The sequence below is a fragment of the Haliotis rubra genome, unplaced genomic scaffold, assembly GCF_003918875.1.
Source record: "Haliotis rubra isolate DU_JTF1 unplaced genomic scaffold, ASM391887v1 Scf25, whole genome shotgun sequence".
In the NCBI taxonomy this organism is placed as follows: domain Eukaryota; kingdom Metazoa; phylum Mollusca; class Gastropoda; order Lepetellida; family Haliotidae; genus Haliotis; species Haliotis rubra.
The window spans coordinates 884,888-905,601 of NW_025766558.1; the positions used below are offsets into that span (position 1 = coordinate 884,888).

Here is a 20,714-nt window from a genome sequence, read left to right on the forward strand (position 1 = left end):
AGTATGAACACGGTTGTACAGGGGACCATGTAGTATAGCCCTGTATAGTATGAACACGGACACGGTTGTACAGGGGACCATGCATTCTAGCCCTGTATAGTATGAACACAGTTGTACACGAGACCATGTAGTATAGCCCTGTATAGTATGAACACGGTTGTACAGGGGACCATGCAGTCTAGCCCTGTATAGTATGAACACAGTTGTACACGAGACCATGCAGTATAGCCCTGTATAGTATGAACACGGTTGTATAGGGGACCATGCAGTCTAGCCCTGTATAGTATGAACACAGTTGTACACGAGACCATGCAGTATAGCCCTGTATAGTATGAACACGGTTGTACAGGGGACCATGTAGTATAGCCCTGTATAGTATGAACACGGTTGTACAGGGGACCATGCATTCTAGCCCTGTATAGTATGAACACAGTTGTACACGACACCATGTAGTATAGCCCTGTATAGTATGAACACGGTTGTACAGGGGACCATGCAGTCTAGCCCTGTATAGTATGAACACAGTTGTACACGAGACCATGCAGTATAGCCCTGTATAGTATGAACACGGTTGTATAGGGGACCATGCAGTCTAGCCCTGTATAGTATGAACACAGTTGTACACGAGACCATGCAGTATAGCCCTGTATAGTATGAACACAGTTGTACACGAGACCATGCAGTATAGCCCTGTTTTGTATGGACTCGAGACCATGCAGTCTAGCCCTGTATAGTATGAACACAGTTGTACACGAGACCCTGCAGTATAGCCCTGTATAGTATGAACACAGTTGTACACGAGACCATGCAGTCTAGCCCTGTATAGTATGAACACAGTTGTACACGAGACCATGTAGTATATCCCTGTATTGCATGGACACGAGACCGTGCAGTATCGCCCTATATTGTATGGACACGGGACCATGCAGTATAGCCCTGTATTGTATGGACACGGGACCGTGCAGTATAGCCCTGTATTGTATGGACACAGTTCTACACGAGACAATGGAGTATAGGACTGTATTGTATGGACACGAGTCCATGTGGTATAGCCCTGTATTGTATTGGCACGGTTGTACACGAGATCATGTAGTATAGCCATGTTTTAATTGGACACATTTGTGCACGAGATCATATAGTATAGCCCCGTCTTATATGGACACAGTTCTACACGAGATCATGTAGTATAGCCCTGTTTTATATGGTCACAGTTCTATACGAGATCATGTAGTATAGCCTGTTTTATATGGTCACAGTTCTATACGAGATCATGTAGTATAGCCATGTAATGTATGGACACGTTTTACTAACAAACCAGATTTGGATTGGAAATAAAGGATACAGAGAGCCTATCGCGCGAGTGTTTGGGTGGGGTAAACGTGCTTTATTGGGATTAAACACTGTATTCTGCCAGCCATGGGTACCCGCGGCGATACGGCTACTGTGGTGTGATGTTGACGTGGGACCCTGGAGAACCTGCATGATATCGCTGAAGTTGCGTGTACTTTTATGTTTATTCTGGACAAAATGTCGGGAGTCAAGCGGCTAGGGTACAGTAGATGACCACAGCTACCTGTTGGACGTCATGTGTATTTGCTTCATGTGAGATTACAGTCAGAGGTGAAGGGCGTTTAGCTGTATGTCTACAGTCAGGTGTATGAGCAGGTTCAGCATGTGAGAGTGACAGTCAGAGGTGAAGGATGTTAGCTTTATGTGAGAGTACAGTCAGAGGTGAAGGGCGTTAGCTGTATGTGAGAGTACAGTCAGAGGTGAAGGGTGTTAGACGGGTTCAGCTATGAGCTTTATGTGAGAGTACAGTCAGAGGTGAAGGATGTTAGCTTTATGTGAGAGTACAGTCAGAGGTGAAGGGTGTTAGCTTTATGTGAGAGTACAGTCAGAGGTGAAGGGTGTTAGACGGGTTCAGCTATGAGCTTTATGTGAGAGTACAGTCAGAGGTGAAGGGTGTTAGCTTTATGTGAGAGTACAGTCAGAGGTGAAGAGTGTTAGCTTTATGTGAGAGTACAGTCAGAGGTGAAGGGTGTTAGACTTTATGAGCTTTATGTGAGAGTACAGTCAGAGGTGATGGTGTTAGACGGGTTCAGCTATGAGCTTTATGTGAGAGTACAGTCAGAGGTGAAGGGCTTTAGAGAGTATGTCAGAGGTACGGTAGAGAGGTGAAGAGTGTTAGCTTTATGTGAGAGTACAGTCAGAGGTGAAGGGTGTTAGCTTTATGTGAGAGTACAGTCAGAGGTGATGGTGTTAGACGGGTTCAGCTATGAGCTTTATGTGAGAGTACAGTCAGAGGTGAAGGGTGTTAGCTTTATGTGAGAGTAGAGTCAGAGGTGAAGAGTGTTAGCTTTATGTGAGAGTACAGTCAGAGGTGATGGTGTTAGACGGGTTCAGCTATGAGCTTTATGTGAGAGTACAGTCAGAGGTGAAGGGCGTTAGCTTTATGTGAGAGTACAGTCATAGGTGATGGTGTTAGACGGGTTCAGCTATGAGCTTTATGTGAGAGTACAGTCAGAGGTGAAGGGTGTTAGCTTTATGTGAGAGTACAGTCAGAGGTGAAGGGTGTTAGACGGGTTCAGCTATGAGCTTTATGTGAGAGTACAGTCAGAGGTGAAGGGTGTTAGCTTTATGTGAGAGTACAGTCAGAGGTGAAGGGTGTCAGCTTTATGTGAGAGTACAGTCAGAGGTGAAGGGTGTTAGACGGGTTCAGCTATGAGCTTTATGTGAGAGTACAGTCAGAGGTGAAGGGTGTTAGCTTTATGTGAGAGTACAGTCAGAGGTGAAGGTGTGTTAGACAGAGGTTCAGCTACGGGAGCTTTATGTGAGAGTACAGTCAGAGGTGAAGGGTGTCAGCTGAAGGGTGTCAGCTTTATGTGAGAGTACAGTCAGAGGTGAAGGGTGTTAGCTTTATGTGAGAGTACAGTCAGAGGTGAAGGGTGTCAGCTTTATGTGAGAGTACAGTCAGAGGTGAAGGGTGTTAGACGGGTTCAGCTATGAGCTTTATGTGAGAGTACAGTCAGAGGTGAAGGGTGTTAGACGGGTTTAGCTACGAGCTTTATGTGAGAGTACAGTCAGAGGTGAAGGGTGTTAGCTTTATGTGAGAGTACAGTCAGAGGTGAAGAGTGTTAGCTTTATGTGAGAGTACAGTCAGAAGTGAAGGGTGTTAGCTTTATGTGAGAGTACAGTCAGAGGTGAAGGGTGTTAGCTTTATGTGAGAGTACAGTCAGAGGTGAAGGGTGTTAGATGGTTCCGGCTATGAATTAATTCTATGGTTTCAACCGTAGATAATCTGTGACGAACTCACTGTGACGAATTGACTGACCTATTTTCCAACAGATGCAGACCCGACTAAAGTGTATAGAAATACAGACTTCCAACTGGTTTCTCGACCGACCTGCGCAAATGACAAACTATTTAACATCTCATTCACGTGCCGGATTTCACATCAGGACAGAACGTGACTGATATGATTAACGTCGGCATGGAAACCACGGGGATCTGAAACACAGATCGTCTACACAGAAAACGCAAGCGTATGGTGTTTGGCAAATGTAGAATACTGTCGGTTTAGGTCTGAAAATGAAAATCTGCTCCGTCTATTTGATCATACTTCATTAAGATAGCTTGGCAACTGTTTTCTTTGAGTATAATTTTCATATCAGAGAGAAGATATATCAGTCTTTACACGATGAGTAGTGCTGGAGGGCATGCAGAGTTATGTCCCCTTGACCGCACTGAAGATGGGCGGCACCTTCGCCATGGTACTGAGGCAGGTACAAGCATGTACCGTATATCCGTTGGTGTGCACAGATGTTTGGTTACATCGTTTACTTGTCTGACAGTTTGCTGACTTATTCCCAATGTAGGTTGATATCTTTTCCCTCTTTGGTCTGATCACGCGATGCTGTTTCCTGTTGACACTGGCATGTATTTAACGTACACGATGTTAATTCTGTGACTTCCATGTGAAAAGTGATTGAATTTCACGGTGTTTTCCCAGTGAACGTGAAGGTCGTGACGCGTGTGTACCGTCTTATGACGTGGGATCAGCGCTCACGTATTGATGGCTGGTTATATTTGCACGTGGGATCAGCGCTCAGGTATTTCTGACTGGTTATATTTGCACGTGGGATCAGCGCTCAGGTCTTCCGAGTTGGCTTTATATGCACGTGGGATCAGCGCTCAGGTATTGATGGTTGGTTTTATATGCGCGTGATATCTGCGCTCAGGTATTGCTAGTTGGCTATATATGCACGTTGGATCAGCTCTCAGGTGTTGATGGTTGGTTTATATGCACGTGTGATCTGCGCTCAGGTATTCCGAGTTGTTTTATATGCACGTGGAATCAGTGCTCAGGTATTGCTGGTTTTATATGCACGTGAGATTTGCGCTCAGGTATTGGTAGTTGGTTTTATATGCACGTGGGATCAGCGCTCAGGTATTGATGGTTGGTTTTATATGCACGTGAGATCTGCGCTCAGGTATTGCTAGTTGGTTTTATATGCACGTGGGATCAGCGCTCAGGTGTTGATGGTTGGTTTATATGCACGTGAGATTTGCGCTCAGGTATTGGTAGTTGGTTTTATATGCACGTGGGATCAGCGCTCAGGTATTGATGGTTGGTTTTATATGCACGTGAGATCTGCGCTCAGGTATTGCTAGTTGGCTCAGGTATTGGTAGTTGGCTATATATGCACGTGGGATCAGCGCTCAGGTGTTGATGGTTGGCTATATATGCACGTGGGATCATCTCTCAGGTATTGCTAGTTGGCTATATATGCACGTGGGATCAGCGCTCAGGTGTTGATGGTTGGCTATATATATGCACGATGGGATCACCTGGGCAGCGCTCAGGTGTTGATGGTTGGCTATATATGCACGTGGGATCAGCGCTCAGGTATTGCTAGTTGGCTATATATGCACGTGGGATCAGCGCTCAGGTATTGATGGTTGGCTATATATGCACGTGGGATCAGCGCTCAGGTATTGCTAGTTGGATTGGTTGGCTATATATGCACGTGGGATCAGCGCTCAGGTATTGCTAGTTGGCTATATATGCACGTGGGATCAGCGCTCAGCTATTGCTAGTTGGCTATATATGCACGTGGGATCAGCGCTCAGGTATTGCTAGTTGGCTCAGGTATTGCTAGTTGGCTATATATGCACGTGGGATCAGCGCTCAGGTGTTGATGGTTGGCTATATATGCACGTGGGATCAGCGCTCAGGTATTGCTAGTTGGTTATATATGCACGTGGGATCAGCTCTCAGGTAATGCTAGGTGGCTATATATGCACGTGGAATCAGTGCTCAGGTGTTGATGGTTGGTTTATATGCACGTGAGATCTACGCTCAGGTATTGCTAGTTGGCTCAGGTATTGATAGTTGGCTATATATGCACGTGGGATCAGCGCTCAGGTATTGCTAGTTGGCTCAGGTATTGCTAGTTGGCTCAGGTATTGCTAGTTGGCTATATAGCCACGTGGGATCAGCTCTCAGGTGTTGATGGTTGGCTATACATGCACGTGGGATCAGCGCTCAGGTATTGCTAGTTGGCTATATATGCACGTGGGATCAGCGCTCAGGTGTTGCTAGTTGGCTCAGGTATTGCTAGTTGGCTCAGGTATTGCTAGTTGGCTATATAGCCACGTGGGATCAGCTCTCAGGTGTTGATGGTTGGCTATACATGCACGTGGGATCAGCGCTCAGGTATTGTTAGTTGGCTATATATGCACGTGGGATCAGCGCTCAGGTGTTGCTAGTTGGTTATATATGCACGTCAGCGCTCATGTGTTGATTGTTGGGGTGTTGATGGTACTGGACGTGGGGTCAGCATTCACTATTGTTGGTCGGTTTACATAATCACATGGGTTAGCTTACTCAATTTGCATCAAGACCACAGAGGGGTTACAGCTTTCTTTACATTGTTCATATGCTTGGTATATTAAAATCCCCAAACAGAGAACCGCAAGGCTCTGAAGCTAACCTGACCTATGATAAAACAATATAACGTGTTGTCGCTTCAACCTTATGGCGCAAAGGATTGTGAAACAGAGATAATAAATTAGTCTGTGGCCTGACACTTGCTGAACATCAGTGTCATAATCATACATACGGAAAAGTCACAGAGTGTTAGGCAAAACTGGTATTTCAAATATGGACGCACGGTTTGGAGATACATCTTTATTACAATTCTCATCTCCATAAGCTTTGTAGGTTTGGGCAGATGTCGGAAATGTGAAACGATAGACTGACCACTCGCCACGCACTCGCCTGACCTTAAGTGGGATGAGCACAAACTATAACCACGATTGCTGACTATTACAAAAGACATTTATTCAACTCACAAAGGTTAGGACAGCAGTTGCTATTAATTAACACCACATCTAAATAACTATGGCAAGGTGAGAGACAAGTGCCGACTTCAAATTGTACATCTGCGTTGACTGACAACGTCTAGTACTGACAACGTCTAGTACTAGCAACGTCTAGTACTGACGTCTAGTACTAGCAACGTCTAGTACTGACAACGTCTAGTACTGACAACGTCTAGTACTGACAACGTCTAGCACTGGCAACGTCTAGTACTGACAACGTCTAGTACTGATGTCTAGTACTGACAACGTCTAGCACTAACAACGTCTAGCACTAGCAACGTCTAGTACTGACAACGTCTAGTACTAGCAACGTCTAGTACTTAAAACGTCTAGTACTGACAACGTTTAGAACTGAAAACGTCTAGTACTGACAACGTTTAGAACTGACGTCTAGTACTGACGTCTAGTACTAACAACGTCTAGTACTAGCAACGTCTAGTACTGACAACGTCTAGTACTAGCAACGTCTAGTACTTACAACGTCTAGTACTGACAACGTCTAGTACTAGCAACGTCTAGTACTGACAACGTCTAGTACTGACGTCTAGTACTAACAACGTCTAGTATTAACAACGTCTAGTACTAGCAACGTCTAGTACAGAATAATAACCGCTAGAACCGAGATCACGAATAGAGACAGCCCTTGTATAGTGACAGAGTATAACAAGTTGTAAATGTATAGAAGAACAAAACCCATTGCAAAGTATACAAGCAGGCTCGATATAACGGAAAAAACTTACATCCTGATATAACAATACAAAATACAAAAGTTTTTCAAGAAGAACGGTGAAAATGTGTACATAATTATAACAAACAGAAATAGTCTCAACTAGTCAACATGTTACTGCCTTAAAGCACATCTGGTGTTAAGACTAGTTGTAACCCTAAATACAGGCACAGAGAATTAACATGACTATGTTAACGGTCTTTGTCAATGTCCTTCAGTTGTCTTCCCGCTACAGTAATGTGGACGGTATTCCAGTTATAAACTGCGCGTAAGTTTACTGTGGGACGCCATGCCGGTCTCTGACATTTATGTCTTTAGTGAAACCCACGGGCACTGGTCTGATGCCGATACACTTAGAAACATAGTCGTTGCGAACTGGGATTCGAACCCACAAGAATAGGTTTCCGGTGTGCCAAAGGGACGCAACTCTGAACAGTGAATTATGGTTTCTTGGACGACGAGGGCCACCGTGCCCCCAGACAAGTGAATATTTAATTCGCGTTGAATACTGAAATCACACCAGATCTATTTTCAAAACGTCAATGAATCCTGATAATTTTAAAATCCATTTTATAATATTCCAACTTATCTATGATAATGTGTACGCTTTTGAAAATTAATACCATTGTATTCGCGTTGGTTTTTGAAATCACACCAGATCTATTTTCAAAACGTCAATGAATCCTGATAATTTTAAAATCCATTTTATAATATTCCAACTTATCTATGATAATGTGTGCGCTTTTGAAAATTGATACCATTGTATTCGCGTTGGTTTTTGAAATCACACCAGATCTATTTTCAAAACATTAATGAATCATGATAGCTTTAAAAATCCATTTAATAATATTCCGACTTATATTTGAAAATGTGTGCGCTTTTGAAAATCTTCACAAAATATAATAGTCTTTGTTGTAACGAATCTGACGTAAGATTGTTTAATATTTAAGTATAAATACAAGACCTGCGGTTCATCACACCCCATATACTTCCCAGAAACACATGTTTCATTTTATTATACCGCAATCCATTTCTAGCATTACTCTCGGACCTAACGTGTTCTGGGCCCTCCTTTAGACAATCCCAAACCCGAGGCCTTCAGTATTTGTCGTTGAATGAATAACATTTATCCATACCAAAGGTCACTTTTACCATGGGGCGAGACCAGTGAACAAATGACCTGAAACTCAAACACATGAATCAGTGAGTTTTGCTTCACGGTCACATATGCTTTGAGGAATAACATGGTTCAAATTGTACCCGCGTTCACCTCCACAATGTTTTTTTTTCAGTTGGCAAAATATAGAATGTTCACTTCATATCTTTGGATAAAAAACGCATATTAAAAGTTGCCTACAAAGATAAAATTCAATAGAAAAACAGAAAAAAGTATAAATATAGTAAAATAGTGACTGACGGAAAAATGTTATAAGAGCACTTTCCTCTCCTTGCTTCTGAGTACACCGTCAAAGCAAATGACATGAGCGAGCAAACCATCAGTCCCGTCCTGTGACCGCCACAGCATGTCCCCGAGCCCTGATTGGTTAGAATGTCTATCACGTGACCAAACTACCGGCAAGTCAATTGCAGGATGCCCATGATGCCGGAGACGAACATGAAGATGGTGCCAACGATGGCGAAGCCCATGGACCAGCCGACACGGTAAAGGTCGCCATGCTTGGTGGCGAACACGGCAACACCGACAATGATGAAGAACACTGAAACACAACCGGCCACCAGTTTTACATTTGCATACAGAGAAGCAACATGGTCTCGCAATCCGACCGCAGCCCACAGTGTGGCGCAGCATAGCATAAACTCCAGTTTCGTTCAGACCGTTCATGTCTGGAATAACACTTACGTCCCAAACTACTATAACTAGGGATACATACAGGATAGAATATTACAGAAAGTGAGATTATATTTGGTCAGCTAATAATCCATAATCTGAATCATCAGACCTATCGACATTGTCTAGAGAGGGTTGTTATTTGTTACAGACGGAGTCGGTATTACGCATTGATCCAGCATCCGTCTCTACAGATAAATACTGGTCCCAGAACCATACACGTGCATTATACGCTTGTGATATCTTCATAGTCAGCAGGCACCAAGCACCATGGACGAATCGTTTCCGCTTCACATAACAATGCTGGTCAAGATGTGAAAGCTCTCACTTTCAGTCTGAAGGCAAATCAGAGATGATGTGTCTAAAGTCTTCTGCTGCCTGCAGCCTCACTAACCCACCCATCCGTCTCCTCTTACTCACCAATCCACCCATTCACTCACTCACCCACTCTCTCACGCATCTACTCATTCACCCACTAACTCACTCGCTAGCATACCCCTTCTCATCCACTCACTCACTGACACCCTCACTTATTCACTCACCCACCCATTCATTGACTCATTCACTCCGTCGTTCAAAGACTAACCTGCAGCAAACACGCAGACCAGGAAGGCAATGAGGGCGTTCCTGCGCCGACAGCTGTCCACGAGGAGGTACAGCACCAGCACAATGAACGCCACCACGGCAAAGATGAAACCAATACACTCCAAGGCCTGGGTAGCTCGCACGTAGTCTGAAACAGAGAGACCACAGGTGTCAGTAGGAAGCTCGCACGTAGTCTGAAACAGAGAGACCACAGGTGTCAGTAGGAAGCTCGCACGTTAGTCTGAAACAGAGAGACAACAGGTGTCAGTAGGAAGCTCGCACGTTGTCTGAAACAGAGAGACAACAGGTGTCAGTAGGAAGCTCGCACGTAGTCTGAAACAGAGAAACCACACGTGTCTGAAGATAGCTCGCACGTAGTCTGAAACAGAAACCACATGTGTCTGAAGATAGCTCGCACGTAGTCTGAAACAGAAACCACATGTGTCTGAAGATAGCTCGCACGTAGTCTGAAACAGAGAGACAACAGGTGTCGGTAGGAAGCTCGCACGTAGTCTGAAACAGAGACCACAGGTGTCAGTAGGAAGCTCGCACGTAGTCTGAAACAGAGAGACAACAGGTGTCAGTAGGAAGCTCGCACGTAGTCTGAAACAGAGAAACCACATGTGTCTGAAGATAGCTCGCACGTAGTCTGAAACAGAGACCACAGGTGTCAGTAGGAAGCTCGCACGTAGTCTGAAACAGAGAGACAACAGGTGTCAGTAGGAAGCTCGCAGGTAGTCTGAAACAGAGACCACAGGTGTCAGTAGGAAGCTCGCACGTAGTCTGAAACAGAGAAACCACATGTGTCTGAAGATAGCTCGCACGTAGTCTGAAACAGAGAGACAACAGGTGTCGGTAGGAAGCTCGCACGTAGTCTGAAACAGAGACCACAGGTGTCAGTAGGAAGCTCGCACATTGTCTGAAACAGAGACCACAGGTGTCAGTAGGAAGCTCGCACGTAGTCTGAAACAGAGACCACAGGTGTCAGTAGGAAGCTCGCACGTAGTCTGAAACAGAGAAACCACATGTGTCTGAAGATAGCTCGCACATAGTCTGAAACAGAGAGACAACAGGTGTCAGTAGGAAGCTCGCACGTATTCTAAAACAGAGAGACCACAGGTGTCAGTGGAAGCTCGCACGTAGTCTGAAACAGAGACCACAGGTGTCAGTAGGAAGCTCGCACGTAGTCTGAAACAGAGAGACCACAGGTGTCAGTAGGAAGCTCGCACGTAGTCTGAAACAGAGACCACAGGTGTCAGTAGGAAGCTCGCACGTATTCTAAAACAGAGAGACCACAGGTGTCAGTGGAAGCTCGCACGTAGTCTGAAACAGAGACCACACGTGTCTGAAGGTAGCTCGCACGTAGTCTGAAACAGAGAAACCACAGGTGTCAGTAGGAGCTCGCACGTAGTCTGAAACAGAGAAACCACAGGTGTCAGTAGAGATCTCCCCTCCCCTTTAATACTGTCACTCCGATCTTGCACTGTATGCAAGTACTAAGGAAGAGACACTTTCTGAAAACTGAAGCGACTTTACCATTGGCATACACTCACGAACGCTGCAAATGTTGAGAGGGAATATCGTAATACATGACAGTAAACAAGTCTATATTACGCTTGAATGTGAAGTGTGATCGCCACATAATAACATCGTCGTTTAATTCAGTAACACAACACTGATAACATACAATCAAATCTTGTCAAACCAGGACAAATCCTGATTTTAAAATTAAAGACTAACATATGCATGGGTCCAACACACATGTTCTGCTGGGAAACCTCGGTTACAGACTGTAGGAGGCTGTGTGCATGGTCAGGGAACGCTACTCCATACTGTGGTGGGACAACCCATGGACAAAAAACACAAGTTGCCTTGTGCTGGTGCGGCAGAAAATACCATCACAAGTACATAGTGATCCCACTGACTGACTGACTGAGTTTGGTTTTACCCCACTTTTAGCAATTTTCCAGCAACATCACGGCGGGGGACACCAGAAATTGGCTTCACACATTGTGCCCATGTGGGGATTCGAACCCGGATCTTCGGCGTGACGAGCCAACGCTTTAACCATTAGGCTACCCCACCGCCCCAAATAGTGATCCCAAGAAACAGGCTTATGATATATACAATGGCCGTTTTTAGCAGGTTTTTTTTATTCATTATTGAAAAGGATATTTTGTATTATAGGATATTTATATAGCGCACATATCCAGGCAACTAGTGCATGCTCAAGACGCTGGTATGTATTCCCTCGATCACTGGATGTAAATCTCAACGGCACATCGCATTATCAATCTCAACTCCCTGGGGAGTATACAACTCTTGCAGCCACTAGGCGCACCGAGTTATTGTGGCTTTCTCATCCTAACGAGGTATCCATTCACAGCTGGGTGGACTGGGACACATAACTGTACCCGCAACTAGGTGTTTGCACATATTCATGTGGCCACCATCCTGTCAAATACCAACGGATTCGTGGGTTCTTTAAAGTGCACAGGGTTGTGTACTGTACACTAGGGGTTGTGACAACACTGAAAGGGTCTGCACACAAAGTTGACTCCAAGGTTTTTTACACCCGGTCACAGGTGGGCTCGATCCCGACACCTCAACATCGCTTGATCACTAGCAGGGGTGGAAATAACTTTAAAACTGATAGTGTACTCCGGTACAGTGGCAAATGTAAAGTCACTTGCCCTGATAATATTCCCACTATACTGACCGTTTTCTTGCTGATTTTTTAAAATAAACAACATAATTAACATTGGAAAGTCAACTTGACACCGGTACAGTGTGATATACAAATTTGCTTGCCCGACAGAAAAAAAACACTGGACTCGGACGTCGGGCAATGGGTTATTTCCACCCCCTGACTGGCCTTCCGCCTTAGCCAGCTCGCCCACCGCGCCCCTACACAATGTCATTAAAGAAAGGGGCCAATGTAACATACGTTGTGGGATTAGCCTTTCTCAGTAAAGTACAGATTCTGTAACTTTTGTTGGGTTTAAGACTGCGGTAGCTGACTTTGTGTACTGGCGATAAGGTGGGTGACACTGAGAGTGAGGGTTAGAATCCCGGACGGGACTAAACCTAACAAAAGTACTAGAACTTTGTACTTTACTGAGAAAGTGTAACCCAAATACAGAAAGTTAGATCCAGTGATGACGTCTGCCCAGCGAAGCCAACACACATCGATACTGTGACTGTTACGCCAGATTGGTTTCTGATCTATGACAATAGCCACACGTGCTATGAGCCATGTGTTTGGTGAGAGAATTAATCACGCTTCCCATACCAGGCACACCGCCAGGCCCTTAGTATCGATTCCCCTTCACGGGGCACTATGCCCGTATTGCCAGCCGTGGGTGGAATCAGGATTTGGATGTTTATTGAAAAGTTTTGGGAATGGGATCGTATGTTCAGTGGGTGTCGGAACTGGATGTATAGTGTGAAACCATGGGGTGTTTAGTTCGGATTGGATATGTACTGAAGCCTGTTGATAACGTGATTGAATATCTTAATCTCTCTCCCCCCCCCCTCCTGACTACACCCCCATCCTCGTCATAAGTGTCTCTTCCTGAAACCTCGGGGACTCTCAATAGAACATCCCTGGGCCACACATATCTTTAAAAAGTCACTTCTCTTCTAGAACGTTATTCTTCGTAAAAACAAGGCCCCTTAAAACCATAGTAAAACACAACGGTATTTTTTAAATGTTCTCCCTGCGACAGCAACCTGAGACGTCCGCCCAGACCGGTGTTTTAGCTGACTTCAGTTCGCAAAAAGTTCCTAGAAAGCCGACTTGACTATGTCAGAAACACACCCCACCCAAGCTTGGAAGTGTGTTTGAACGCTCGAGAACAGAAAAACAGAAACGAGTGGCTTTACTAACAAGCATTGCCAACTGTGAGGACGTTTTGCTGGTGCTGCTTTTGAAGACTTTTCTCATCAGATATTCTTCTGAATTATGCACAAAGTTAATGTCCTCATGTAAGCGGGCGAGACTGGAACACAGATTGAGTGGTGAAGTGGCTGGACCTTGCCTAATAGTATTCAGTCGCTAGGCCAGGAATCCGGGGATACAGTTATGGCTATGCCTAATAAAATGCTCCAAAATCTAATCTAACATTATTTTCACAAGAACCGGTATAAAAATATATTTCCAGAAATAGACGAAGCATGTCATACATGTACCATGAGGAAGCGTGACTCATTGCCACGCCCTCTGGTGTCAGTTTGCCCATCCTGATTCCTCGACTGGGATCCTACTGCAGTTGTAACAACAATATCATCGAGTGGCGGGCGTATCAAGGAAGGGCGGAACCACTTGGTGTAATGATACATCAGCATGACAGTACACGCAGCGGAGTATAGGCCAGCTCTAATTACTATACTCTTGTATGTCCTCCTCGAAAACATTCTTTACTTTGAACAATTAATCATAATGTTTAGCTAAATAATTACGCATTTACTTACTACCTTCGAGAAAAAAACTGACAATTGTTCTGAGTGTACTTTAGATAAATACCTAGAATATACAAGCTGGAGTGAGTGAGTGAGTTAGTTTAGTTTTACGTCGCCTTTAGCAATTATCCAGCAGTACCACGGCGGGGGACACCAACAAGCACGACAGGTCGCATGGGGTTTTTCACATTATACAAGAGCGTCGTTTCCTGACTTAACGAGTTCTACCGGTGTTTCTACAAAGAAAAACAAAACACTTAGCCTGCTTGTGGAGTTACTATATAAACACGACAAACTACACACAACTTTCGACAGGTGGTCTAGTGGACACTGAGTCTGTCCAGACAGCAGAAGTGTGCCCAGGGCTAGAAATATGTCATCGGGCACCAGACTGATACTTTACGTGTGCCATTGTGAAAATAAGTGTCCCCATACTTATTGATGATCAATTAAACTTAAAACAACAATTGAGTCATTTCTGTCTATTCTTACAAAACCCCAGCACGGGATTTCCGGTTCTGCGCAATGGCATTCAAAATGGCCACGCCCATGTTGAGTTGTGAGATTGAGATGGTACTTGTTGTAAGCCTGTCTGACGCCCGCCATGGAATCAAATACTTGTCAGTATCTTTTTGGGGTATCCACGCATGTCAGCGGGGTTACAGCTATGATAGTTACATTAGTCCAGACAGTACTAGCCTGATGCTAAGCAAGTGCAATAAGTCTGAATCGACGGTGCACCCCACCATTCAACTCTATGAAGACCAACTCTAACCCTGTGAGGCTCTACGTGTACATATCAAGATTTCTATGTTGCGTTGTTCCTTCAACCTACTTGACATTAACATACCAGGAGCGCCTTCCTAGGAGTCAAACGGTATTGTTGCAGAATTATTGCTCTCACAGATGGAACGTGGCCAAACGAATACACATTTCGCCATTAAGTATTACACAACGACGGGTCCATAAACATGGGAGTGTATGGCAGAAGCTGGCACAAGCGTTACGTCAGACGGTAACCTTCTACCGCGTACAGCTACGCCCCAAACTCTCGCGAGAGCTGTCAGCACTGCCTTCAGTGTCAAGGTCATATAAGCAGCCGTCGAACCAGTCCGTAAACACCGGCAACTCTACACACACATATCGGCAGGTTCCAGGACCGGTATCTCTTGCTTGAAATGGAATCCATCTGCATTCCACGAGTGTGGGCGCCAGCGCTGTCCTGATGATCACAGCAGACACATCTGTCTCTGTACTTCCTGTCAGTCGTTACAGACATGCAGACGTGGCAGTTTATGCAGAAACACTGTACAGAAAGGTGTACAGGGATCGAATTCAGTTTACTTTGAAAGGTGACAGCCCAGGGTGTAAGGGAACGGAAAGTATACCTGTCACAAGGTTGACAGTGCAAGGGTGTAGAGAAAAGTGGAAGGGTGTAGAGAACAGGGGAAGGGTGTAGAGAACAGGGGAAGGATGTAGAGAATAGTGGAAGGGTGTAGAGATCAGGGGAAGGGTGTAGAGAATAGGGGAAGGGTGTAGAGAATAGGGGAAGGGTGTAGAGAACAGGGGAAGGGTGTAGAGAACAGGGGAAGGGTGTAGAGAATAGTGGAAGGGTGTAGAGAACAGGGGAAAGGTGTAGAGAACGGGAAGGGTGTAGAGAACAGGGGAAAGGTGGGTGTAGAGATCAGACTTACACATTCATAATGAAACAACCTAAAGGAAGTACATGTATATACTTGAGGATAGTAACATGGTATTTATAATTCTGGGAAACTGGGGATCAGGTCATTGGTAATAAGAGTTCATGTCAGGTGAAATTCACTGATGCCTGCAACGAATTATTATCGTTTGAATGTTGCCTCCTTTCCAACGGGGCGTGAAACCCAAATGATCCACTCACTTGAATGTACCAAATGCAAAGAATTCGTATACAATATTTGTACCCATAACAGTGTGAGGTAAAAGAATGAGATATTTTTGTATTGCAGCAGTAGATCTGCGAGACCGATACCACCATTGGGGCGGTTCCAGAACACCGGGGCTGGGGCTCTCCTCAACAGATGTAATGGCCGACGGTGGGGCACTCAATAGACGCATTGGCCGACTTTGGGGCACTCAACTGACGTAATGGCCGCCGCTGGGGCACTCCTCAACAGACGTAATGGAGTGAGTGAGTTAAAATTTAAAGTCACACAGACGTACTGGCCGACAGTGATAGACGTAATGCAGACGTCCTGGCCGACAGTGATAGACGTAATGGCCGACGATGACCCACTCTGCAGCTGTAAGTAACAATCAGGCATTGGGACCATAGATAGTCGTTAAAGGCGCTCAAAAGACGGCAACACTTCATATGCCTCGGTAACCCACTCCCAACAGGTATCAGCACAAGGTAGTTACTTGTCCCTCGTCTGAGGGATCTGGGTTGGAATATGCCGCATATGAAGACGTAACCACATCAACTAAGGCATAGCATCTCGTGCAGATATACATCATATCTAACCACAGGTCTTCGAATGTAAATGTTATCGTAATGACGGGCCCATTTAGGGACGATCAATATCCTCGCAGCCACATCCATATTCATATTCCTCTGATTCATAAACTGCACTCATGCCCTCCGTGAATTCCAGGGGTGATGTGATCGTCTGCTGGTCAAATAGTTACCTCCCCACAAATAAAGTGCGTGGACGTTTCCCGATATTTGTGGAATATACTGGCAAAACTGGCGGACATCTGTTCTCACTTACTGACACTACAGTTCGGGTTCGGGGCGGCTTCGGGCTGCCTGATCACAGACAGGCTGCTCTTAAATAAGTTTGAAAAATGCGAAGCCATACATATATTGCCATGATCCGTTCGGAGATTTCCAAACAAAGGGTCCTACATACGTGAGTCTAAGGATAGAGACCTCTGTGGAGGCCACGAACATTGTGTACAATATGGAGAGTCGCACCCCAACCAACCACCAACCTGGGAGTTTGTACACTCAAACGTCCCAGCGACATTTCCAACATTGCCAGTGCTAATGACAGCCAGTACTTAGGCTTAATGAACAGTAAAGGGCATTGGTAATTGCCTGATATTGCACAGTCAATTACGTACTTGTTAGTTTTCTTCACCGAACACATGCTGTTACACGTGGCAACCAGTAACAGAACTTTCTGTGTCGTTGTGATGTCTATTAGTGGGTAATATGTATGTAGGTATGAGTGAGTGATGTGTATGTATGAGTGAGTGATATGTATGTAGGTATGAGTGGGTGATGTGTATGTAGGTATGAGTGAGTGATGTGTATGTATGAGTGGGTGATATGTATGTAGGTATGAGTGGGTGATGTGTATGTATGAGTGAGTGATATGTATGTAGGTATGAGTGGGTGATGTGTATGTAGGTATGAGTGAGTGATATGTATGTAGGTATGAGTGGGTGATATGTATGTAGGTATGAGTGGGTGATATGTATGTATGTATGAGTGAGTGATGTGTATGTAGGTATGAGTGAGTGATATGTATGTATGTATGAGTGGGTGATATGTATGTATGTAGGTATGAGTGAGTGATATGTATGTAGGTATGAGTAAGTGATATGTATGTAGGTATGAGTAAGTGATGTGTATGTAGGTTTGAGTAAGTGATATGTATGTAGGTATGAGTGAGTGATATTTATGTAAGTAGGTATGAGTGAGTGATATGTATGTGAGTGATATTTATGATATGTATGTAGGTATGAGTGAGTGATATGTATGTAGTGTATGAGTGAGTGATATTTATGTAAGTAGGTATGAGTGAGTGATATGTATGTAAGTATGAGTAAGTGATATGTATGTAAGTATGAGTGAGTGATATGTATGTAGGTATGAGTGAGTGATATGTATGTATGTATGAGTGAGTGATATTTATGTAAGTAGGTATGAGTGAGTGATATGTATGTAGGTATGAGTGGGTGATGTGTATGTATGAGTGGGTAATATGTATGTAGGTATGAGTGGGTGATGTGTATGTATGAGTGAGTGATATGTATGTAGGTATGAGTGGGTGATATGTATGTAGGTATGGTGATGAGTGAGTGATATGTATGTATGTATGAGTGGGTGATATGTATGTAGGTATGAGTGAGTGATATGTATGTAGGTATGAGTGAGTGATATGTATGTAGGTATGAGTGGGAGTGATGTGTATGTAGGTATGAGAGTGATATGTATGATAGTGGGTGATATGTATGTAGGTATGAGTGGGTGATATGTATGTAGGTATGAGTGAAGTGATGTGTATGTAGGTAGGTGATATGTATGTGATATGTATGTAGGTATGAGTAAGTGATATGTATGTAGGTAGGTATGAGTATGTAGGATGATATAATATGTATGTAGGTATGAGTAAGTGATATGTATGTAGGTATGAGAGTATGAGTGATATGTATGTAGGTATGAGTAAGTGATATGTATGTAGGTATGAGTGAGTGATATGTATGTAGGTATGAGTGAGTGATATAGGTATGTGAGGTATGAGTAAAGTGATATGTATGAGGTATGAGTGATATGATATGTATGTAGGTATGAGTGAGTGATATGTATGTAGGTATGAGTGAGTGATATGTATGTAGGTATGAGTGAGTGATATGATATGTATGTAGGTATGAGTGAGTGATATGTATGTAGGTATGAGAAGTGATACGTATGTATGTATGAGTAGTGTATTGTATGTATGTAGTGAGTGATATGTATGTAGGTATGAGTATGAGTAAGTGATACGTATGTATGTAGGTACGAGTGACTGATATGTATGTAGGTATGAGTAAGTGATACGTATGTATGTAGGTATGAGTGAGTGATATGTATGTAGGTATGAGTAAGTGATGATATGTATGTAGGTATGAGTGAGTGATATGTATGTAGGTATGAGTAAGTGATACGTATGTATGTAGGTATGAGTGAGTGATATGTATGTAGGTATGAGTAAGTGATATGTATGTAGGTATGAGTGAGTGATATTTATGTATGTATGTAGGTATGAGTGAGTGATATGTATGTAGGTATGAGTAAGTGATATGTATGTAGGTATGAGTAAGTGATATGTATGTAGGTATGAGTAAGTGATATGTATGTAGGTATGAGTGAGTGATATATGTATGTAGGTATGAGTGAGTGATATGTATGTAGGTATGAGTGAGTGATATGTATGTAGGTATGAGTGAGTGATATTTATGTAGGTACGAGTGAGTGAGTGATATGTATGTAGGTATGAGTGACTGATATGTATGTAGGTATGCCTAGGCGCAGAGCAAGAAACCAAGTACATAGGTCAGTTTTTCTTTTGAATAAATACATTGTCTTCATACATAGGCTCTCGCAGCGGCCAGTCCCCATGGGAAAGACACATTCAGGGCGGTACGTTTGGGGAATTGCGACATGGTAACTATGGTAACGGAAGGTTGTATTGCAATATCGTGAACAGGTTATAAAGATCACAGAACTACGCCATACATTCTGTTTCGACTGATTAGTTCATAAAAACAATAAACAAAGGACACCGTAAGAAGACGGAATCAAACCTAGCCCTGCAACAGCCCCCCGACCTCTGCATCTCAGCCCTCTGCCGGCACTACCTGAACTCGGCAACCCCCGCTGCCTTTGTATAAGGTATGAGACGGCAGCACTGCAGTATCAGATATCGTGGAATCCGGGGAACTGAGAACGGAAGGAGGAGGAAGGGGAGGGGCTGTGATGGGGATGGGGGAGACAGGCGTCATATCGATAACCACTGCCGAGGAATGCTGGTCGTGGGACGGGCGGGGACCCAAGCGTATACAAACATTCCCAGATGGAACACTGGCCCTGAGGATAAAATGCAGTCAAACTGCTCTCTAAAAGTATGAATTTATAAGAAGATGCACGTAGGTGTAGAAATGGTGCTTGTAAACATCGGGGCTCTTGAGCATTAACGAAACATTAGCGAAACTCTCTTCCCCACACATGCAAGAACAAATTTGACCAAGAATCAATTATCATCAGTTTTTGGGAATTAAATAAAATGATTTACCCACCTAGATCACTGCGTCCAAAGTAATTCCAAGCACCGTAGGGCAGATATGTGCAGAAGGCAGCCACTCTGCATGAGTAGACTCTCCATACACCACGGGCTTCCCATCTGGTGTAAGCGGTGACCATCCAAGACACGGTGGAGAAGCCGATTATATACAACAACAGCCCCACCAGCAGGCATACCAAGGCAATCTTCAAATACATCGAGGCAGCCATAAAATTCGCCATCTTGCTAGCAGTAAGTGAAAAGTGTCGAGGAGAGAGGCAGCAAATCCCGCCTAACTAGTTCAAGGAAGCTGTCTGACTAAGTTAGCTATGGGGCGTATGTGTGGGCCACTGGTAGAAGGACTCGACCACAGTTTACTATTTTTACCGGAATTGCGCGAGTTGCCATAGCAACCTGTGGGGATGAGTTTCAATGTATGGCCCGTGGTGCGATCAGCACAGTGCAGCTGCCAAGGTCGAATTCTACCGAAACACCCCCTCCACTTCCCTCCCCAATCCTACAATCCAGCCCCTCCTGACACAGTGTACGTGCCCGTGTCTTCCACTGAAACACCTACTTGTCGTCAGCGAAGGTACTGCTGTTACATTAACATTTAGTCATAAAGTCATCGTATTTCAAAATTTAAATATACAAAATAAAAAGTACAATCCAACTGTAT

The 20,714-nt window shown here is 44.2% G+C and overlaps 1 protein-coding gene and 1 long non-coding RNA gene across 2 annotated transcripts; both read right to left on the reverse strand.

The window, feature by feature from the left end:
- Nucleotides 1–6,322: 6,322 nt before the first annotated feature.
- Nucleotides 6,323–7,857, reverse strand: LOC124279367. The gene is made up of 2 exons (XR_006899347.1): nt 6,956–7,857; nt 6,323–6,883 (listed from the first exon to the last, which is right to left on the reverse strand). It is a non-coding gene; the product is annotated as an uncharacterized LOC124279367 (long non-coding RNA).
- A 264-nt stretch (nt 7,858–8,121) lies between these two features.
- On the reverse strand, nt 8,122–20,416 carry LOC124279366. Its single transcript, XM_046715182.1, has 3 exons — nt 20,052–20,416; nt 9,547–9,693; nt 8,122–8,829 (listed from the first exon to the last, which is right to left on the reverse strand). Exons 1-3 carry the CDS (start codon nt 20,275–20,277, stop codon nt 8,681–8,683), a joined length of 522 nt encoding a protein of 173 aa, XP_046571138.1. The 5' UTR covers nt 20,278–20,416; the 3' UTR covers nt 8,122–8,680.
- Between the last annotated feature and the right edge of the window lie 298 nt (nt 20,417–20,714).

Excerpts from the sequence above, each read along its gene's own strand:
- LOC124279366 (XM_046715182.1), bottom strand. The coding sequence starts at position 20,277 with ATGGCGAATTTTATGGCTGCCTCGATGTATTTGAAGATTGCCTTGGTA. Across the intron at positions 9,694-20,051 it reads CTTTGGACGCAGTGATCTAG|ACTACGTGCGAGCTACCCAG; the intron begins GTGGGTAAATCA and ends TCTCTGTTTCAG. Across the intron at positions 8,830-9,546 it reads GGTCTGCGTGTTTGCTGCAG|TGTTCTTCATCATTGTCGGT; the intron begins GTTAGTCTTTGA and ends GTTGTGTTTCAG.